Source organism: Dendrobium catenatum, unplaced genomic scaffold (assembly GCF_001605985.2).
Source record: "Dendrobium catenatum unplaced genomic scaffold, ASM160598v2 fragScaff_scaffold_1105, whole genome shotgun sequence".
Taxonomy (NCBI): domain Eukaryota; kingdom Viridiplantae; phylum Streptophyta; class Magnoliopsida; order Asparagales; family Orchidaceae; genus Dendrobium; species Dendrobium catenatum.
Window position 1 is genome coordinate 2,679,855 of NW_021319567.1, and position 23,401 is coordinate 2,703,255.

The 23,401-nt window shown below is 35.7% G+C and overlaps 1 protein-coding gene across 1 annotated transcript; it reads left to right on the forward strand.

Moving 5' to 3' along the window:
- The first annotated feature begins 1,951 nt into the window (after positions 1–1,951).
- Positions 1,952–23,176, forward strand: LOC110092291 (pentatricopeptide repeat-containing protein At5g67570, chloroplastic-like). The gene is made up of 7 exons (XM_028698538.1): positions 1,952–2,675; positions 10,043–10,235; positions 15,145–15,280; positions 15,407–15,564; positions 15,675–16,106; positions 18,428–19,076; positions 22,806–23,176. The coding sequence occupies exons 1-7, from the start codon at positions 2,062–2,064 to the stop codon at positions 22,853–22,855; spliced, it is 2,232 nt and encodes a 743-aa protein (XP_028554371.1). The 5' UTR covers positions 1,952–2,061; the 3' UTR covers positions 22,856–23,176.
- The last annotated feature ends 225 nt before the right edge of the window (positions 23,177–23,401 follow it).

The window sequence follows — 23,401 nt, forward strand, 5'->3', positions numbered from 1 at the left end:
CTAAAAATCAAAACAAAGCTTTAAGCTAACCTACATGTCTCCTCTCATTCTTTTCTCTCAACCAAAAATATAAAGTATAACAAGTAGCAAGGAAGAATAAATAATTAGCATCCTAAGCCAAATATAAAGCAGATATAAAGTCAAAGACTTGAATAAGAGTAGACCTAAGCAAGAAGTGCTTCAAATTAGAAATCAATTCTAAAATAATTAAAAATGAAAGCTCACATTAAAAAAAAAAAGATGATTATGTGTTTTGTCAGCTTTAACACAAAAAACCTAAGCCAATTACACATTTAAATTTATTTTTAAAAGAATGTTAGTAGTTTTTAAACTCTTAAGCAAAGCCATCCATACATAATAAGAAAATTGTAAATATCTCTTATGCCAAATATATGAACACCATTCAACTTTAAAAAAGCTATTATAAAAAGCCATATGAAATTATCCAGGACAAACCAACTGCCATTACTAATAAAATCCTTTATAGGAACTGAATACAAAGAAGAGCTAATATTAATATCAAACTCAAGCCTTAAGTCCACAGCAATGGGTCCCAATAGAAGGAAGAAGTGCTATTAGAATTAATATTAAAAGAAATATTATCCTTAATATTCCTTATAATAAAAAAAAAGATGATTATGTGTTTTGTCAGCTTTAACACAAAAAACCTAAGCCAATTACACATTTAAATTTATTTTTAAAAGAATGTTAGTAGTTTTTAAACTCTTAAGCAAAGCCATCCATACATAATAAGAAAATTGTAAATATCTCTTATGCCAAATATATGAACACATTCAACTTTAGAAAAGCTATTATAAAAAGTCATATGAAATTTCTTGTAATAAAGCATAAAAATTTCAAATAAACAAGAGCCTTATGAAATGGAGATTTTCATAAAGAAGTGCATTTATGCTTAACCCAACCTAACAGAAGACAATACCCATTTAAAATCCTCCAAATTAAAGAACAATTGTACGCATAATATAAGGCATTAAGATCTGGAAGACCTAGACCCCCAAAACACTTTGCTTTACACACTTCTTTCCATACAATAACATGAATATTCTTAGCATAACATCATTATAAAAAAGAAAGTAAGAGCATACATTTCTTATGAATTTGAGGCAATATTTGGGAAGGACGTCAAGACCCCTGATCCAATAAGAGAGAAGATTGCTAATAGTAAATTTAAGAAATTGAAGCATACCCATAAAAGAAAGGGTCTTAGCCTTTCAGTTTAAAAAAATAAATAAGTGATTTTATTTAGCAAAGGCTGAAAATCAGAAACAATAGTAGAAATAGGAATGTCCAAATATTTCGTATTACTTTGAGCAACAGAAAGATTTAAAATATGGCAAATACTATCCGCCACCAAAATATTCTTAGAGAAAACGACTAAACTTTTATTATGATTTACAAAGAGGTCCGAACAAAGAGAGAAATAATTCAAAATACTCTTTAAATTTAGAGCATTAGAAATGGAAGCTTTGCCAAATACCAAAACATCATAGCATAAAATAAATGAGAGTCATAGTTATCATCAGAAGTTGGGAAAATTATTAGGTCCGGACATCGGACATAGAGATACGTCCAGATATCCACTAAAAATTTGACGCGTGGAATGTACACGTGTTCGCGGAATTTTAAGTCAAGCGCCAGAAGGACAGGTAAAATGCAGTGAAAGCACATCCAAAGCGCAGTCCAAAGCACATCCAAAGCACAATCAAAGCAAAGTCCACATGACAACATTTTATTAAATATCCAGAACTATTTCTAGGTCCGATGTTCGGACCTAATAATTTTACCAGAAGTTGTCCTCTTAAAATGAGAATCGGAAGAATAATTATCTATCAAATTAGATAAAATATTTAGCATAATATAAAATAAATAAGAAGAAGAGAACAACTTCAAGCAAACTAGGAGAAAGATAAAAAAAATCCAAAGAACCGTGAAGGTATATCCTTAGTTAACGAGCCTTGGCATTCGTTATCTCCATGTCCGTTCTCCCACTCCCACTCCCACTCCCACTCTGATATATTCTATCCTTACCCCGCCACCGCCATGGACGCCTTTCCTGCAGCGCTTTCTGGCTGCTTCGCCTCCCATCTCCCCCGTTCCGATGGAAAAGTCTTCGAGCCCAATCTAGAGGTCATAAAGCAGCGTCTTCTCCGCAAGGGCATCGTCGCGACCCCTAAAATCCTCCACACCCTACGCAAGAAGGAGATACAGAAATACCTGCGCCGTACTAAGAAACTAAATAAGCGAGAAGAAAACCTTCCTCTAACTGAGCCCCAAATGAGGGCGTTGGAGGAGGACAAGCTCTTCCGCACCGCTACTGCCGAGTACCGCACCGTCATGGCGGAAGTCGACAGTAAGAGGGAGATAAGACGGGAACTTGTGGGGAGGCCGTGGAAGAGACTTAGTAGTGTCGATATGGTAAAGCTAGGAAGCGAAGCTGATGGTTTGTTGGAGAAGAAGCTAAATGTTGAGCGCTTGGAGGAGCTCAGGAACGTGCTCGTAGAGAGGAACGGGGAAATATTGAGGTGGTTTATTGATGATGCGGATGTGGAGAGTTTTGAGGTTGGTGGGGAGGAGAGTCGGGCGAAAGCCATGAATCGGAGGCATTCTATGGAGCAAATGAGCGATGATGAGAGGATTCAGTTGTTGGCCCGAAGGTATACTGTTTTTCTTATAAATTTGTTCCCTGCGCTTTTTTGCAGTGATATGTATGGATTCGTGATTCAATCATTGTTGAGTTATCCATCAATTATACCACTGGTTATGCAATTCGGTGTTTGATTAATATTTCACAATTAGCACTATGGCATGATTAATGAAAGTAATCATCTTTATACTATTATTTTGTTAATTAATGAAGTGAGTAATTAGAACATTGATTAGTTTAATTTTTTTTTTAAATTATGTTATGAAAACCTCTAAATTGAATTAGTGTATATTGGTAGGCACTAGTATTTTATTAAATCATAGATTATGGCATCAATAGTTTACCAATTGATAAGTGCACAGTTAGTTAATTAGTAAACATCCAGTATTGTTTACACCCTACTATTCAATTATGCATTTTGAAAAGTAACCCTCCTTTTCTCCCTTCTCTCTGATATGCTAATAAGGTGAGAATGGGGCTGCTGGGGTTCAGGATTTGTTTAATTTCTTTTGTGTGTATATGCTGAAGGTGGATGGTGAATGATGAGAATTTATTTTCATGAGTGAATTGAGAAGAAAAGGGGCATCTTTAGCAGTTCAGATAGGTAACTATTAAGAAAATATTGTGCAGTAGTTTTCTTTTCTTATATGTGTGTATAGAGAGAGAGAGTGTGAGAGAGGTGAACAATTGAAACTTTTTTTCTAGGTCAATCAAGAATAAATGAGTGAACGTTGGAAGAAAGGGGAACTTGCAATGGTTTTGATAGGGAATTATCTGTTGTTACTCTATGAGCATGATAAAGGAAAAGAGATGATAGTGAATAGAGACAAAGATATATAGTTGTATGGACTTTTGACTTACATGCTCTCTCAGAACAAGCAAGACAAGTATTTTGCTATGACCGCAAAAGAATACAACGACAACATCCTGAGCATCCACAGAGCTTTCCCTGAAAATGAAATTATAGTAGGGAGGAGTTATATTCGATGGTTAAGTTCATAGTACAATAATTAAATTAGATGAGAGGTGGGGAAGAGAGGAACTAGGGTCTTTGATGAGGCTTTAATGAATGTTCCCTATAGGCTTTAAGAAGTTTACTAAATGTTGTTGCCAACCTTTAACAGATTCTTGAATGTTATTAATGAGGAAAGAGGAATCCTTTGGATAGCTGTAGTTGGAGTTGTGGTAGAGGAGACATGAAGCATGCTTTGGAGTTAATGACAGTCTATTGCTCTAGTTTCATAACCCTTGAGTGACCCTTGTGATAGGGTATTTATGTTCTTGCGGAGCTCTTTAGTACATAAGTTTGCAATTATGATCCGTTAACCTATATCCACCATTAGAGCAAGCAAGAAAAGTATTTCATTATGATAGCAAATAATTACAAATACAAATTTTCATAGTATTCATGGAGCTTTCATTGAGAGTGCTTAGAGAAATAGAGAAGAGGAAAGATGAAATTATAGTGGTGAGCAGTTACATCCAGTAGTAAAGTGCATAGTACAATAATTACATTAGATATGAAGTAGCAAAGAGAGGAATTGTCGATGCTTGGGTCTTTGTCGAATCTTTAGTGAAGGATCCCAATAGAATTTAAGAAGTTTACTAAATTTAGTCTCCAATATTTTACGGAGACTTGGATTCTATTAATGAGGAAAGAGTAATCATCGAAGAGTTGTGGGTGGAGGCATGGCGAAGGAGATCAGAAGAATGCTTTGGTAGTCAATTACACAATCTATTGCTTAGGCTACATAACCCCCCTTGAGTGACCCTTATGATAAGTACTCATAGTTTTGTGGGGCTCTTATTCATGGGTTTGCAGTGATGGTGGGATAATTGATGCGGAGCATCTTTGTGGGAGTATTCTGCATAGACAACGTATCAGGCACATGGGCCGGTTGCCAGGGGACGTCCGCCACTACCTTTCTGTTTGCTCTATTTTTCTGCTTTAGACCGTTATCACTAGAGTAAGCTTTTTAGTTTCTTAGCTGCTTATAGTATACTTAGATGGAGAGATATATACTCCATAGGAGAAAGAGTAAGTCAGTTTTCGATTATTATTCAAAGGTTATAGAAGTTTTATCTTCCTATTCCATTGGTTTCATTTCCTCTATTTCCCAGTTTTCAATCTGTGCAGATTACCCTACATCAGGTTTGGTATCAGAGCCAGATGGCTGAGAGCAGTAGACGGGTGGCTCCCGGTGAAGATCGAAGCCTTGAAGCCCTTTGGGCAGAGCATCGGAAACCAATGTTTAAAATTGCGTATTCGGGAATTGAGGCGTTTTTCATTCGTGAGGCGAGGCGTAAGCCTCAAGGCGTTTTGAGGCGTAAGCCTCAAAATCAAAAGATTGCGTAAACATAAAATGATAAATTTTCCTCCACTTGCTGGCATCAAGAATTTGGAGATGAAAACCGCACCGAGGATCAAAGGTCAGTCCAAAGAAAATCCTTACTCTAAACCTACGACTATCAAATGTTTCAAGTGTTTCCAGCAGGGGCATAAATCCAACGAATGCCCGACACGGCCTCAACTTCATACAATTGAAGTGGAAGAAGACACGGCGTTAGACGATGGCGAGAAGGAAACGATAAACTCACACGAAGATGTGGGCGGGGATGAGGGCGAACCTCTCATTTGTGTGATGCAAAAATTACTTATGACACCAAGACAAGCTGACAGATCGCAGCGAAACGTTTTGTTTAAAACTAAATGTACAATCAACGGGAAGGTTTATAACCTATTGGTGGACAGCGGGTGTACTGAAAATGTAGTTTCCAAAGCGGCAGTGCAAACTCTACAACTTAAAACAACTCCGAATGCTAACCCGAACAAAGTTAGCTGGGTTAAGAAGGATGTAGAAATCGCCGTCACAGATAGCTGCCGAGTCCATTTTTCCATTGGAAAGAATTATGATAGTGAAGTCATTTGCGACGTAATCGATATGGATGTATGCCATATCATTCTCGGACGGCCATGGCAATTCGACGTTGGTGCAATTCATGATTGTAGAGCCAACACTTATACCTTCGAATGGAAAGGAAAAACACTTAGAATGCTGCCCAGTAATCGGGATATTGAACCCGTTGGCCACAACAGTATGCCTTCCATGTGTGTGGTGTCAGGCAATCAGTTATTGCACGCATGGAAAGACTCCTCACATATTATGGCGCTTGTCGTGAAGGAACAAGCGGAAACAGCTGAACACGGTGATGTTCCAAAGCCTGTCAAAAATCTGGTTGAGCAATATGCAGATATTGGACCAGCTAATCTACCAGCAGAACTACTGCCCTTAAGGAACATTCAGCATCGTATTGATTTGATTCCCGGCTCAACAATTCCCAACTTGCAGCATTATAGATTATGTCCGACAGAACAAAGAATTCTTCAGCAATTGGTGGATGAATTGCTCGAGAAACAGCTAATTCAGCACATCCTGAGTCCGTGTGCAGTTTCCGCTTTGCTCGTACCCAAGAAAGACGGAAGTTGGAGGATGTGCGTGGACAACAGAGCAGTTAACAAAATCACCGTTAAATTTAGATTCCCAATGTTGAGGATAGATGAGATGCTAGAAAGACTAGCAGGATCAAAAATCTTCTCCAAATTAGATCTCCAAAGTGGGTATCATCAAATTCGAATCAAACCCGGAGACGAATGGAAGACAACATTTAAGACGAAAGAAAAGGATTATACGAATGGCGTGTGATGCCGTTCGGCTTATGCAACGCCCCGGCGACGTTCATGAGGTTGATGAACGAAGTTCTCAAGCCCTTCTTGAACAAGAGCTGCGTCGCTTACTTTGATGACGTGTTGGTGTTTAGCTGCAGTTTGGAAGACCATGTTCAGCACTTGAAGCAAATATTTGAAGTCTTCAGACTAAACAAGCTTTACTTGAATTTGGGAAAGTGCGAATTTGCCACTGATGTTGTATCATTTCTCGGATTCAGAATTGCTGCCGAAGGTGTTAGTGCAGATCCAAGGAAAATCGAATCCATAGTAGAGTGGCCTACACCAAAGTCATTTACAGATATCCGGAGCTTTCATAGTCTGGCAAATTTTTACAGAAAATTTATCAAGGGATTTAGCATTATCTTAGCTCCGCTGACTGACATTCTGAAACAAAAGCAATTCCAATGGGAAGAAGAACACCAAGCCAGCTTCAAAGCAATCAAGTCAGCCTTGTCATCCGCACCGGTATTGGCTTTACCGGATTTTGACAAGCCGTTTTCTGTAGAAACTGACGCATCTATGGTTTGGAATTGGGGCCGTCTTGACTCAAGAGGGCCGACCCATTGAGTTCTTTAGCGAGAAGCTAAGCCCATCTCGGCAGAGGTGGTCGGTGTACGAGCAAGAATTATACGCCGTGACGAGGGCGTTAAAACAGTGGGAACACTATTTGCTGCACCAGGATTTTGTTCTATGTAGTGATCACAAGGCACTGCAATATATTAATACTCAAAAAAACATCAACCGCATGCATGCGAGGTGGATCTTATTTCTACAAAAGTTTACTTTTGTGTTGAAACACAAAAGCGGTGCTCAAAACCGAGTGGCGGATGCCTTAAGCCGCATATCAGTTCTCCTCACATAATTACAAATGAAGTTCACGTGTTTGGAATTACTACAGGAGCTATACAAAGAAGACAAGGATTTTGGCAAGGTTTGGCTCCAATGCATTAATAAGGAATCAATTGAGGATTTTTCCTTAAGGCATGGATTTCTATTTAAAGGCATCTCCTATGCATCCAGGATTCATCTTGGCGACAACAGATAATTTAGGAAGTACACGGAGGCGGGTTGGCCGCTCATGCGGGAAGAGATAAGACACTAGCACAACTACAGAGCAAATTCTTTTGGTTGTTTAAACCCTACTATTCAATTATGCATTTTGAAAAGTAACCCTCCTTTTCTCCCTTCTCTCTGATATGCTAATAAGGTGAGAATGGGGCTGCTGGGGTTCAGGATTTGTTTAATATCTTTTGTGTGTATATGCTGAAGGTGGATGGTGAATGATGGGAATTTATTTTCATGAGTGAATTGAGAAGAAAAAGGGGATCTTTAGCAGTTCACATAGGTAACTATAAGAAAATATTGTGCTGTAGTTTTCTTTACTTTTATGTGTATGTGTAGAGAGAGAGAGGTGAACAATTGAAACTTGTTTTTCTAGGTCAATCAAGAATAAATGAGTGAACGGTGTAAGCAACGGGAACTTACAAGGGTTTTGATAGGGAATTATATGTTGTTACTCTATGAGCATGATAAATGAGAAGAGATGATAGTGAAGAGAGATACAAATATATAGTTGTATGACCTTTTGACTAACATGCACTCTCAGAATAAGCAAGACAAGTATTATGCTATGACCGCAAAAGAATACGACGACAACATCCAGAGCGTCCATAGAGCTTTCCCTGAAAATGAAATCATAGAAGGGAGGAGTTATATTCGATGGTTAAGTTCATGTTACAATAATTAAATTAGATGAGAGGTAGAGAAGAGAGGACTCAATGGAACTAGCGTCTTTGATGAGGCTTTAATGAATGTTCCCTATAGACTTTAAGAAGTCTACTAAATGTAGTTACCAACCTTTAACAGATGCTTGGATGTTATTAATGAGGAAAGAGGAATCCTTGGTTAGCTGTAGTTAAAGTTGTGGTAGAGGTGACATGAAGCATGTTTTGGAGTTAATGGAAGTCTATTGCTCTAGTTTCATAACCCTTGAGTGATCCTTGTGATAGGGTATTTATGTTCTTGCGGAGCTCTTTAGTACATAAGTTTGCAATTATGGTCCGCTAACCTGTATCCACCATTTGAGCAAGCAAGACAAGTATTTCATTATGATATCAAATAATTACAAATACAACTTTTCATAGTATACATGGAGCTTTCATTGAGAACGCTTAGAGAAATAGAGGAGAGGAGAGATGAAATTATAGCGGTGAGTAGTTACATCCACAGTAAAGTGCATAGTACAATAATTACATTATATATGAAGTAGCGAAGAGAGGAATTGTTGATGTTTGGGTCTTTGTCGAATCTTCAGTGAAGGATCCCTATAGAATTTAAGAAGTTTACTAAATGTAGTCACCAATCTTTTAGGGAGACTTGGATTATATTTATGTTGCACTGATACGGATACGGCGACACGGATACGACGCGATACGGATACGGGACACGTCAATTCTTAAAAATACAGGATACGGGTACGGCGCGGACACGACATCATAATTTATAAATCATATATAAAAATTAAGAAAGCAATCAAAGCATAATATTTGAAATTACAAAAAAAAAATGACAACAACATCATTTGTAGCCTTGTAGCTTATAATATCAAAATATAAGTAAGCATTAAATGTCTAGTTCAACAACAAAAGCATAAACATAAATTGTCTAGCACATAAAATTTTAACTATTCAATATAAGGAATGATATGATTAGCTTCTTCAGTGGTTTGTCTTTGAACTTCTATATCATCTTCAATAAATATCATAATTTTAATTCAGGACTCATCAAGTGAAAAGATTTAGTATTCTAATATTCTCATATCATCCAGAGACTCAAAATCCATACTCAAGAAATGAGAGAACTTTGCTCGCAGCCGCGGAAGTAAATACGACGCATCTTTTTTTTTTCGGATTTCTTTTTGTTTTTCAACGGACACGTGTATCGGATACGCGTGTCCTTTTAAAATTAAATAGTATTTTAATTGGATACGTCTTTGGTGTATCCGACACGTATCGGTGGAGTATCGGAGGCGTATCCGTGTATCGGATATAACACGCCTTCATAAATAGGTGTATCGGTGCAACATAGGATTCTATTAATGAGGAAAGAGTAATCATCGGAGAGTTGTGGGTGGAGCCCTGGCGGAGGAGATTAGAAGAATGCTTTGGTAGTCAATTACACAATCTATTGCTTAGGCTACATAACCCCTTGAGTGACCCTTATGATAAGTACTCATAGTTTTGTGGGGCACTTATTCATGGGTTTGCAGTGATGGTGGGATAATGTAATTGTAATGGTATCATGAAGCAGGTCTTGCGGTGCTTTAATGATGAAAATATAGTAATGATGTGCACAATTATTCGATGAAGCGGCACATCCAGGATTTGAAGATGTCCTTTTGATGTGACAATTTGATGAGGTGGCATGTCAATTCACAGTGGAGATGTTATGAGGAGTAGGTAGTCATGATGTGCACAAATTTTAGGTTGTGTACATATCTTTGTGTTAAAGTTGGTCAGCTTGTACTTATATTTTATTTTGCTTCTTCTCTGATCTCTTGCTTATAACTCTCACGACCATTACAAATCTTGTTATTTTTCCTGACAGCATAGTGATAAAAAGTACAAAATTTGATGAATCTATTTTTACAGGCTAAGCAGTACAAATCTAAGCATACAAGACTGGAAGTTCTCAAGGTTGATGAAGCATTCAGGTCTATTGTTTAGTGAGATGTGCATGCTTGAAATAATTGAAAAGCTTGGAGCTCTTAGGAATTGGAAGCAGGCATTATCTATTGTGAAATGGGTATACAATCAGCAGGAATACAAAAATTGCAAAAGCAGGTAAGTTGTTTGGACTATTCATTCTGTTCAGATTTTCATTAGATGCCTTATTCCTGAATCCGGAAGATAAAAAACCTCACTTTTATAACAAAAAAAGAGAATCAGGTTATGCTTTGATTCTTCCATGCGTATTCTGAGTGCAAAAATCAAGTTGACAGGTTACACTTTGAGCTTCCAGTGCTTCGTAGGTTTTTACGAGTCTAAGTTTTTTTTTTTTTTTGGTTTGTTTGTTTAGGTTCGTGTTCACAAAACTCTTGTCTGTTCTTGGAAAAGAAAGGAGGCATCGTGAAGCTTTAAAGATTTTCAGTGAGATGAGAGTAATAATTTTTTTTTAACTACATCCATTCAAAGTGACATTAGTTTTGCTTATTCAGATTAAAAAGCTTTCTACAGTTGTGGCTTAATATGACGTGTTTTTGTTCAAAAGTTTTGTTATCAATTTTACTATGGTTTTTATTTTTTACTTCTATGGATTGACGAGTTCTATATCGTGAAATATTACATGTTAAATATTTTTTATGCTTGCCCAAAAATACCCATTCAAAGTCATCACAATTGTCTAACAATACTCTCAGCATATTATTTTAAAATTAGAAAATCCTTAAAAAATGAATCATGAGCGTAAAAGTGAATACCTTTATATAAATACTAATCTCTTATGATGCAGCCTTTGTTAAACAAATTTTATTTATTATTTAAGTCTCAGTAAATCTCGCAAAAATTCTTTTAAATGGCTTACTCTTGTACATCTTAAAAACCAATCACCTTAAATTATATTGTATATAAAAGGACAAAATTTTACTCAAAACATCAATATATTTTTTCTTAGACCCAACATAATGTTTGAGGACTAAAGAATATTGCTGTAGAAATTCAATTCATTTGACATGTCTATGTTCCAATTTTTTCTTTTAACTCAAATATTTCAAAGCTTGATAGTTAGTGTTAAACACGATTTTTTTAGGTACTAGATAATGTCTTCAATATGGAAGAGCTTGCATCATAATATATAACTCTAAAACAATTTAAATACTTTTGTTCAGTTTCATTCAAATTTTCACAAAAGAATCCAATTAGATGCCTTTTTAGGCTCAACACTTCTCCAATGCTTAGAAGCAGCCCACAAAATCTCAAACTCCTTATTAAAATCAAACTTACGTACATAAACATTGCTAAGGCTTCATTTGAGACAGTTTTTGGCCATTTTTTTCTCTGTTTTTAAAAAAATTTTGTACTAAAAAGAAGCTTTAGAAAGCAGTAAAAAAGTTATCCCAAACGAAGCTGAAGTCTTTCTTTTATTTAAGTATAATAACAAGTAGTAGATTTAATTCATTTAAATACTCTTTTTTCAGATAATTTGTAATTGGAATCATAACGTTAATGAACTTTTTAATGAATCATCTATAAAATTAGCAAAATCATTAAAAAATCAAATATATTGTATCATTGTAGGGTTTGGCATATCATTAATCACTTTTACTTTGTTAGAATCAACAACTTCTCCATTCATAGATACAATAAATTCTAAGGATATCACTGATGGAAATACAAAGTAACATATCTTCATATTCGAATATAATTTTTTTGCTTGTAAAACTACATATTCTCTCCTAAGTTACACTAAATATCTTGTATCTTGCCATTGATTAAAATGTCATCAAAATAAACAACAAAAAATATTCAAGTAAAGGTCAAAATACATAGTTCATTTTTCTCTTGAAAATATTAGTGATTTAGGTAATCCAAAAAAACTTTACCAACTATTTTATCTAGTTTTAATTTTAAAAATAATTTTTCACTCATTACCTTCTCTCATTTTAACATTACGTCTTGATGCATGTGTGTGTGTTAATAAACTATCTAACAAGCACAAAATTAAATCCTCAAATTGCATCGAATGGCATGCAAACGTGTACCAAAAACATTCAAATGGACAAAATGCAACTAGATGTGCAGGATCGTGAAATTGTGCAGGCTGATAACTGATAAAATTTGAATGTGAGACATTTTTCTTAAAATAAAATTTAGTTCAATTAAGTTGCGCTAGGAAAGATATGCATTCTTTGAGAAGTGTGCCCACTTGCAAAACTGCATAATCTCACGTTCATTTCAATAAATACACTTGTGTAGCAATAATATGAAAATTAAAAATCACAAAGGCTTCAAAATTACCATGCATGCTTTTTCTTGGGAACTCATACTCAAATGACGTTGCTCTAAAAAATGTGCCATCGCTTTAAAAAGCATGTGAATCTATTCTTCTGCTAAAACATCTCAATCACACTTCTTGCAAACACCCTTAAGCTAATTGAGAGGATGTGGAATGTGATGATATTTTGAGAGATTTTTTGAATAAAAAATGAAATTAAAAAGGAACATAATAGAAGAAAGGAAGAGAAATAAAAAAAAATTGTTACAAAAAGTACGGAAAAAAATTCGAAAAAGAAACAATATTTCAACCATTTTCAAATCATCTCGCACTACTTCGAAGGCATATAACCCCATTTCTCTCTAAAAAATAATAAACAATTTATCAAAAATTCTCAAAAAGTTATAGAGGACACAATTATCTAGAAAACATAAGTTTACTTTTCTACCCGATCTTTTATATATGGGGGTAGAGTAGTAGTGATCATAACCCTAATAATTTACCTTGACATGATCTTTTATATACAAGGGTAGAGTATACGGGATCTATAACCTACTACTTATTTAAGACTCAATCCTTTATGTGTTTGTAGTGGATTCAATATGGTTCGCACCCTCAATCCAAGTGTTGGCATAATGATTATAATTCGCTATGACTCGATCATTTGTGCATGGGCAATAGTTTTGACATGGCTTGTGGCCTAATATCTCTTTAAGTTGCATGATGATAAAACGCTTGAAAATACCCCTATTCAAATCATACAGGTCTATTTCGTCTAGACCGGCCATCAAATATTTGACCTTAAATCTTGCCAAAAAGATTTGACATAAGTTCTCGACTCCTATAGCAAAATTTAATCAAATAAGTAAAGTTTATGGACCATTATCCATTATGCCTATACGGCATAGTGATTTAGTGCATCTTTAGAGCTAAGCCTTAAGGAACATTTTATCTTAGCATCATTTATGCTGTATTTTGTTAGGTATATTTGTGCTCCACTACCTTAGTTACTATTGTTAGTTATTCTAGTACTTTTTACCTTTTTACTGTTTAGTCCTTTGTAGGTTGATGCTTGAGAGCATCAAGAAGATAGGGTTAGTATAAGATGGAGTCCTGTAGCAAATGAATGAACAGTAACATACATTCTCATACATTTGGGTTATTCCCTGCTGTTTCCTTCTTCCAACGACCCATTACATCACATAGTCTTAGAGTTTGGGCCTCCTTTCGCACAATTGTCTAAATGATAGAATAATGATCTCAATTCGCTCTGGCCTCATCCTTTGTATGTGGATGGCATAGTGATGGCCTATGACTTAATGCCTCTCTAAGTTGAATAGCGATACAATGCTTGAAAAGTTCCCCTTCCAATGAAACTAGAGATTGACAATCTAATTTGGCCCCTCAAAAATATTTTGCAGTGCATTTGCAAAGTGCCTTCAAAGTTTTATATAATAAAAATTCATTTAAAAATCACATAACTCTATGGCTGACCTTTCTATTGGTGCAAGTGAACAAATAATGAAAATACCATAGTATGAAAAACTAGGCCTTCTGATGGTACGAAAAGATGGTTTTCTTTGGAATCATGTAATTACATTTCTACCGCCCTCTTAAGGAATTATATATCCAATTCGAATTCACAAGATTAATTGGGAAGAGAAGTTATTTAAGCCAAAGATTTAAAATTACATGCCTTAGATAAGTATTCATGAACTTGTCTTGATTTATATTAATAGACAAGGTTGACATAAGATCAGTTTTAGTTTAAGTTTAAGTTAAAATCAATTTAATTCTAAATTTTCAAAGCCATCGGACAACTCTAATGTAGAACGGGTAGGAGCTCAAAAAGTGAAATTGCAAAACTAAATTAAAATACACTTAATAAACGAAAATAAAACAAAGTGATCTCGGTCGTCGATCTTCAGCTCCTCCCGGATTAGCATGGACGGTTGGATGTCCGCATCAAACTCTTTTGATTTTAAAATTTTCAAACCCGATACACATAATTTGCCCGCTCTTACAGTGAAAATGCCCTCTAACCACCGCCTTACACCACACAAACTTCAGATTTTTCTACCAACACAGGGAGCAATCTCGAATCATTTTGTATGTACAACATGTCAATAATCGGAAGATTTCAAAGATGCATGCATAGATGTTTCTTAGATGTCATATTATTGTGTAGAATGAAGGTTGGAGAAAATTCACATAGTTTAATAACAGCATGTTGTAATATCAGATATGTGGATTTCTTTTAATTCTACGGTGGACTTTTACTCTTTTTGTTAACTTTATCTGAACATTAAATTCCAAATAATTTCTCGACTATTCACATGTGGTCAATTTAGTCCTAAAGTATCATCTCTCTCCAATATAATCCATCGATTATATAAAACTAGTAAAAAATTATTCTTTATGTAGAAACTATGATGTAAAATTGATTTCAATTTAGTTCCTTGGTTGTACATAACTGATCCCAATTTAGTTCTTGAGAGATCACTTTGGATCAATTTTGTATAGTTGAGGGAATAAATTGGAGAAATATGATATTATGGGATTAAATTGGCCACATACTAATAGTTGGGGGACCCATTTGAGATTTAACCCCCCTTCACTAGAAATGATAGTTTATACCGGCAGATTGCTACAGACAACCATTATTAAAAAAAGTTAAGGAGAAGGGTGTAGAATGATGTATCATCCAACGGGCAATTTTCTCGAATCAATTTTATGGGTGGCTCTTCTTTTATGATTTCTAAAAAAAGTAGTTACAACCGTTTATATATATCTTGGACTTCAGGTGATGCTGAAAGCAAGAAAGTATGACCATGTCCACAAGTTTTTTGATAAAATGCAACAAGGCAGGCTGGCTCCTAAGGCAATAAGTTACAAAGGTAATTATGGTTCAAATGTTTTTTGGTTATTACGATCAAATTTTATTATAGTCATTAACTCATTATTGGCCTTATCAAAAGATTTTTGTTGACTAATTTTCTTCATTGAAATTTAAATTCTTGCAGTTCTTGTGAGAACCTTTTGGGAACAGGGTAAACTAGATGAAGCAGTTGCAGCAGTTCGAGAAATGGAGCGCAGAGGAGTTATTGGAACTCCTGGTGTTTATTACGAATTAGCCTGCTGCCTTTGTAATAATGGGAGGTGGCTTGATGCTACCATGGAGGTAGGTTACTGCTACTTTTTTGTGGAAAAGCAGGCTGTAAAGCTTTTTTTAATTGCATCTATCTGCAAATAATTCTGGATTTATACTTGCAATTAACTGGATATATCTAGGTTGAGAAACTGAAAAAGCTTCCTCATACAAAACCGTTGGAAGTAACATTTACTGGTATGATCTTAGCTTCACTTGCGGGTGGATACGTCAAAGAGTGCATCTCAATTTATGACTACATGAAAGATCATTGTACCCCTAATATTGGAACCATAAATGCAATGCTGAAGGTCTATGGCTGCAGTGATATGTTTGCAAAAGCAAAGCAGTTATTTGAAGCCGTTAAGGATGCATATTTGGGCGTTGAAGCCTCAGCTGAGGTTACAGCACTTAAGCCGGATGCTTATACGTTCACCTCCATGCTGGTGGCATCTGCTTCTGCTTGTCAATGGGAGTTCTTTGAGCATGTCTACAAAGAGATGGCTCTCTATGGTTGCATGTTGGATATGAGTAAACATTCATGGTTGCTCGTTGAAGCATCTAAAGCTGGAAAGGTAAACAAGTATAAATTAGCCATGGTTTTTTGTTGATTTCTATTATAAGTATACATTGATTTGTCTTTTGACCCTTCAAGTGACATGTGGTGCTAAGGTTCATATTGCTTTATTTATCAGTTTGTGTCTTTTCTCGTGTGGTTTGAGATATAGGGGTCAACACCATCCCTTCATATGCATGTAGAAACTTTGGAGTGGAGTTGTGCCTTATAAATTAGTTCAGTTTTATTCTTCAAGGTTTAAATAGCTAGTTGATGCATGAAAACTCTAGGAAAGACTTTAAAATGTGATACAAAAGGACTTAATTACAAACACTAATTTTTCCATTATATTCCATACCTACATGAGAGCAGACTCAAAAAAAAAAAAAAAAAAAAAAAAAAAAAAAAAAAAAAAAAAAAACATGTGAGAATACTCAAAAAAATAAAAAGCATGAGAGCATACTCTCACAATTACCATTGCTATTTTACTGAAATCATAAATTTCGTGAAATATTGCGCCCAAACATTTAGTTCAAGGGATGCTCATAATATGAAAAGTTGAGCATGAATAGGAGTGTCAATATTTGACATGACCCGAAAACCCACTCGAACCCGATCCAAAAATTCCGGGTTAGGGTCAACCCAGATGCGAAACGTGTCGGATTCGGGTTCAATAATTCAATCCGTTTCAAAAATCAGGTCGGGTTCGGGTCCAAAAAATTGATTCGTTTGATAAAATGGGTCGGGTTCGGGTTGACCCGAATAGTGCCAGGTCAGTTCCAAGTTTGAACCAAACCCGACCTGTGACCCGAAATTGACACCCCTAAGCATGAAGGGATGAACATTTAATCATCAGTATAGCTTAAATCAAATCAACATGTATAGTGCCGAAAAAGTTCTATGGAGGAGGGATTCAGGTTAATAAATGTCATAAAAATGAAAATTCTTCTACAAGACTTGTGACCGCATTAAGTCCTTAAATAAAGTTAGATCCATGAACATTGATACTCTTTTTTTTCTCAAATTTAAAACCATCTAATTAACATGACCAAAATCAGATAGAAGAAATATCACAAAGTATGATTTATTGATAAAAGAAAGGTTCTGATAAGAATCTCCTACAAATGTTTATGGAAATTACATCGATGATGGAACAAGCCTCAATCTTCCTACCAGCATCCACCATTATCTCATGATGAGTTGTCCAAGGTCATCTAAAGTTGCTGAAGGTTTACCATAAGATAGGCTTAAATTGTTTAGGTAAAATAGGATAGAAATAGAATTTCGTAAATACCCCTAATACAGGAACAGAAATAAAGAAAATAAAGAACTGCACAAGACTTGTTACCCATCCCAATTTGTTTGTACAGTTAGTTGACTTTATATATGGAGGACAACTTTAGAGTCTAAAGGCTTTCGTTTGAGTAGATCTAAAATTGAATATATGGAGTGTAATTGTAGTAATAACATATCTAGTGGGGGGATTATGACTTTGAGTGCTCAAGTCATTAATAAGAGTACACATTTTTGATATCTTGGGTCTATTGTTCAGAGTGATGGTGAAATAGATGGGGATATTATTAGTAGAATTCAAGTTGGATGGTTGAAGTGAAGGTATGCATTGGGCTTGTTGTGTGATAGAAAAGTCCCCCTCAAACTTAAGGGAAATTCTATAAGATGGTGGTTAGACCTGCAATGTTTTATGGTGTAAAATGTTGGCCATTAAAAGAGAAGCATAATATTAAGTTAAGTGTTGTAGAGATGAAGATGCTCAGGTGGATGAGTGACTTTACTCTTAGAGACAGGATACAAAATGAGCACATACGTGAAAGGTTAGAGTAATTCTAGTGGGAGATAAGGTTAGGGAGAGTCGCCTTAGATGGCTTGGTCACATAAAAAGATGGCCTTACGATGACCCGGTTAGGAAAGTAGATATATTAGATTTGACTTATGTTAAGAAAGGTAGAGGTAGACCTAAAAAAACTTGTTTGGTAAATGTTTGAAATGACCTTTATTTATTAGATTTAAATGAGAATTTAACTCTTAATAGGACACAATGGAGAAAAAAGATTCATGTAGCCGACCCCACATAGTGGGATAAAGACTTGTTGCTGTTGGTTAGTTGACTGTATGTGTCAAGCAACAGTTTGCTTCTATTTCTGCTTTCTCGGTTGATTTTTGTGCAGCTCTTGCTGCTTTGATACTCCCAAGTGATTATGAATCCGTGTGATTGTATCCTTGCTTTTTTTTCTTCCACGTTTTTCTTGTATGGACGTTGAATTTGGCATACTTTGATTACTCTAGAACAATTTCTTGATTTATATGGTCATTTATTTGCAGTGGCATTTAGTAGAGCATGCCTTCAATACATGCTTAGAATCAGGAGAGATACCTCACTTGTCGCTCTTCACTGAAATGTTATGTCAGACAATTATTCAACAAAATTTTGAGAGAGTCAACCCTCTCCTCAATGGCATGGCTCATGCTTCACTACAAATTAGTGAAAGCAAGTGGTTAAGTCTCTTACAGAGAAATGAGGATCGGTTCGGCTTGGATGCACTGCAGGGTCTGCTGACCCATCTTCATAGCAGCAGTCTTGTGATGGAGCAACCAATTCCCGATTTGTTAAGATCACTAGAGTCTCTCTGTGAACGAGCAACTCCTAGAACTTCTATTCTTGCTTCATCACTGGATAATTCAACAGAATATTCAACCTTTCACGAGAAAGAAGAGGTTAAAAATCTTGCTTTTCCTGCCAAACACTGTGATGTTCATGTTCACTTGCAGGAAACGTCTAAATCAGTGGCCTACAGTTTGAGAGTTGGTAATGAAAAGAGAGAATGGGATTCTCTTTTGGATATAAGGTCAGAAACACTTGTAACCGAGTCCGTGCTTGATCATCTAACTGATGCTATTTGTAATTCATCCTCAAGAGTACCATTGGCAGCCGATATACTACAGTCATGGAAGGATGCAAGACGTGAAAATGGTATGTTCCTTTTTTGACATAGAAAAGGGGGAATAAGGAAAATTGTTCTGTTTGTTTGAGGATAGCTATCTTCTTCAGAATGAAACTGTAGTTATTAATGACTAATATATTTTGTATTTGTGCACTTTTGTTCCTATTTTAATTTGTTTCCTTTAAGTTTGCACATGCAGCAACTATTTGTAGTGTAGAAGTGATGTAGCACCACGAAAAAGACCAATAACAAATTCACAAAAAGGGTCTGCATCAAGATTTGAGTCATGAGTCATTCATTATGTACAACTCTCTAGGCAAGCCCATGATGATCCATAATCACTTTGAAATCACGGGAGAATAATTAAAAAGTTTAAATTAAGGTGCCTTGATGAGTTGGTGAGCCATATCAATCAAGGAGATAAAAGTCTTCATAAATTACTTGATTTTAATTCCAATCTATTTGCCTTATTTGGCCAATCCTAATTTTCATGTATTTATATATTTATAAGCTTAAAATTTTATTTTATTTATTTTATTTTCTTTCACTTTGTATTAGGGCAAGTCATCAATCCATGTAATAATATTTTATTGTCTCCTTAGATTATCCAAAGTTTTCTAGGCTTAGCAAAGATGATGAGGACATCGGAGATCAACAACTATGATCTTGAGTTATTTATTTATATGTTTTATGTACTAGTTTATTTTATATTGTTGCTTTTCCCGTTATACCCTTACGGGTGGTCATGTAGTGTTGTAGCCCAAAAGGCATTTTAGTCTTTTATTTCTTTTCTTGTCATGAGACCTATTTATAGGCTAGTTGTTTTGTATTTTGGGATGATGAATGATTAATGAAATTTTCTTTGCTTCTTCTTCTTCTTGCATGAGAGCTAGAGAGAAGGGAGAGTGAGCTCAAGGTGAGCAAGTGCAAGGCCCACCAGTCGTTGGAAGAGTCCACTGCTCGTGGTTAGTTTACATCTATCTTACTTGTGTGTTCTTCATCTTCCTTTCCCCAAGTCAATCGACGGCCACTTCCAACCTCCCCACCACCGGTGGCTTAACCCCCTCCACCCGATTCATCTTCTAGCTCCACCACATAAATCCCACCCACCAACCTAGCCATAACCCACCACCTAGCCGCCCCCTTTCCCCTTTGCTGCTGCCTGCTTGCCCCCTCATAATTTCCCCCTCATTATGATGATTTCAATCACCATAATGACTTCCTAATTTAGCTCAAGCATGAGAGGGAAAATTTGAATTCATTTGAAATTCAAATTCAAATTTCAAATTATTTCCATAAAGGGAATCCCAAATTAGGAAAGTATCAATCATGAATTCAATTTCAAAATAAATCAAATTGGATTTATTATTTCCTTTCCTAATCTTCATCACCTATTTGGAAACTCCCATATTTCCCTCCCCAATCCCCTCCACCCCTCATGATGCCGCCGGCCCCATGATGGGCGGTTCCCCCCATTAAATGCTCATTTAATCCCTCAACCTTATTTGAAATTTGAATTTAATTTCAAAACTTTTTCCCTCCAAATCCACTTACGCTGAAATTAATTTCAGTTTTTCTAATTCCCTCTTGCAATTAATGCCTTGGTCCACATTCATTGAATGTGGACACAATTTTCCCTTCTCTACATGGCCGGCCCCCTTTCCCATGCTTCTCTCTCTCCAATTTCATTAATAGCTCCTCATTAAGCCTCCCTAATTATCTCCCAAAATTCCTTCTCATCCACTTTAATTCTCACAATTAGAATTTGAATTCAAATTCAAATTCATCCCCAATTTTACTTAATCTGAAATTAATTTCAGATTTCTAATAATTGCGTCAAATCCTAACCTAGCCCTAGCCACCCCCTTCCCCACCTCCTCCCTCTCGAGCCCCCCACCTCCCTTCTCTTTGGGAGATTCCGGGTGGCTGTCCAAGAGCTACAACAGGCCAATCCGGCTGCCAGGCTTTTCCCGAGAGGCCATTGGTGTTGTCTAAGACTCCTCCGACTTAGCAAACTACTGTCCCTCCGCCCAGATTGCTGTTTGAACTGCTGTTGGAAGTTTTTGAGGGCCAAAAAGAAGTTTCCCACCATCACTTGCTGCTGTTTACATGTTCCCAGTTGCTGCCCACTCAGTTTGGTGGCCTACTCTTGCTGCCATGCTGTCCAAGAAGTCAATGATCGCAGTCCTCAAGGTTCCCAAACCCTGACATCACTGATTACTCTTCCTCCAGTGCTTTGGGGATCAAATTGGAAGCTTCGTATTCTCTGAGTATTTGGGTAAATTCTCTTCCAAATCTTTAATCTCTTAGTCGCTTTTCCAATTGTGGTCATAGGTGATTCATGAAGGTTCATGTCATTCTCTCCGCTAAAGCCTAGAAGTTGGAAGAGTTGAGTGAGAGATCATCTTGTAGTGACTAGTCTTATTGTTAGTGTAGGGATTTATTGTTGAAACCATCCATGCATGCAACGTAGATTAAGTTGGCTATTTTATGATCTTAACTCCTATGCATGTGGTTTAGCCTAAACTTGTCTTACCGCTCTTTATGTTTTCTTTTGTCGTTCAAAATCCATGCAAAGATATAATTATTATGCTCTAAAAATTAAGCGTGCAAATTCATTAAGAGAGTCATCTTCGCATGTATGTTTCACATCAAAATACCTATACATAAGTGATAAAACTTTGCTTTGTACTTTTTTATTTATCTATAAAAATATTATACTTGCATAAAATTTTTGTGGAAAAGCTAAGTGGATAATTATTTTTTGGTGAAGCTTGGTGGTTGATCCTCTAGGGTTTTTGTCAGTTCTTAGTTATTTTTTTCACCAATATTCCTTATTTTTCCCAACAAAAAATTTCATCTCCTCTATATAGCATTGAGCCTAGCTGCCCTCAACCCAAAAACATATCCAACCTCTTTAAAATTCTCATAATTATTCTCTCGCATCCCTCTTCCTCATAAACACCTTAATAGCCCTAAGTTGCTATAGTCAAAATCCCAATATAGAGAGATAATTTTATGTTCCGACTAAACAGATTAAAAATATTGTAACTCTTTAATCAATGATCTAAAATCTACAAAAATACTATCGTTAGTTTTCGAACATCCTAAACTTTTGATTTGAAGTTCCGCCTTATTTTATTTTAAGGAAAACTTGTCATATGATAGCATAGAAGTATCAACATCAAATTTATCTAAGCTCTAAACACTTGTTCCACCACTACTCAAATAATCCTTCCACCATCCTAAGTGCATACCAATCAAATTGCTGCTTTCATCATAAATATCTTATAGACCCAATCGCCCAACATCAATTTATTTTAGTTTTCATGATAAATGCTGTTAAAAAATTTGTATATAAAATTGGCGTTTATATTAAATCATGCAACCAAATCTCATAAAATGAATTGAAGCTATTAGTCCTCTTAAGCTATCATTTTTCTTAACTTCTTTTTTTTAGTTGGGGGGATAAGACTTACGTTGACATCATTTAAACTTTAATTAATAATTGTTTTTTAAATCACATGATTATCCTATTTAATAAATTTTTTTCTCCCATATGAAGAACCAGCCAGATTCTAGGTTTCGGCTAGGAACCAGCACTGTGTTATGCAGTTTGAAGCAGTGTTGGCTGAGCACGACAATTTTAACCTTTTACTGCACAAAAATTATTTTTCTAAATATTATGTGTGCTTTCTTTTTGTTGAAATCAAGTTTCTAGTATAATTGATTTTTGAATTTATCGTATTCTGGCCCAGGTTTCAATGATACGGACGAATCTGAATTTAGAAGGGACACTATTCACTGAATTTCAACCATATAAAGTGGTTGCAGCTGTAATTAAGATACTTTTGCTGATCACTAAAGATGAGTTTAGATTGAAGAAAAGCTCAGGAGCAGGAATGCAATTCTCTAGCATTTGGTAGTTTGCGTGAAGTTGTCCTTTTTGGAAAGTAAGGTACTTTTGCTGAACACTAGTCCAGATCGAAGTATGGATAAATGAAATTCTAGAATTTTGTGGATTGATTAAGTGCATGCCAATGTTGATTTGAGGCTTTTAAAGTTTTGTTCCATGTTCTTGTGCTAACTTTCTTGATATTTTAGTAATATCTGTAATGTTATTATGTTAGAGAGTGTAGAGCAAAAAGAATCAAATTTGGGCTTGATACACTAGTAGTCAAATCATGTTCAACATAAAAGCCTAAACCTAAGAGAGAGCCAATTACTTGGTATTTAAACATCAACATAATTTTCAATTATATTAAGTGGGGTTAGACCTAAATAAAACTTGGCTGTGCCTTAATAGTCCACCTCTCTCCCCCAACCCATAGAGCTCTCTACATTGAAGAAAAAA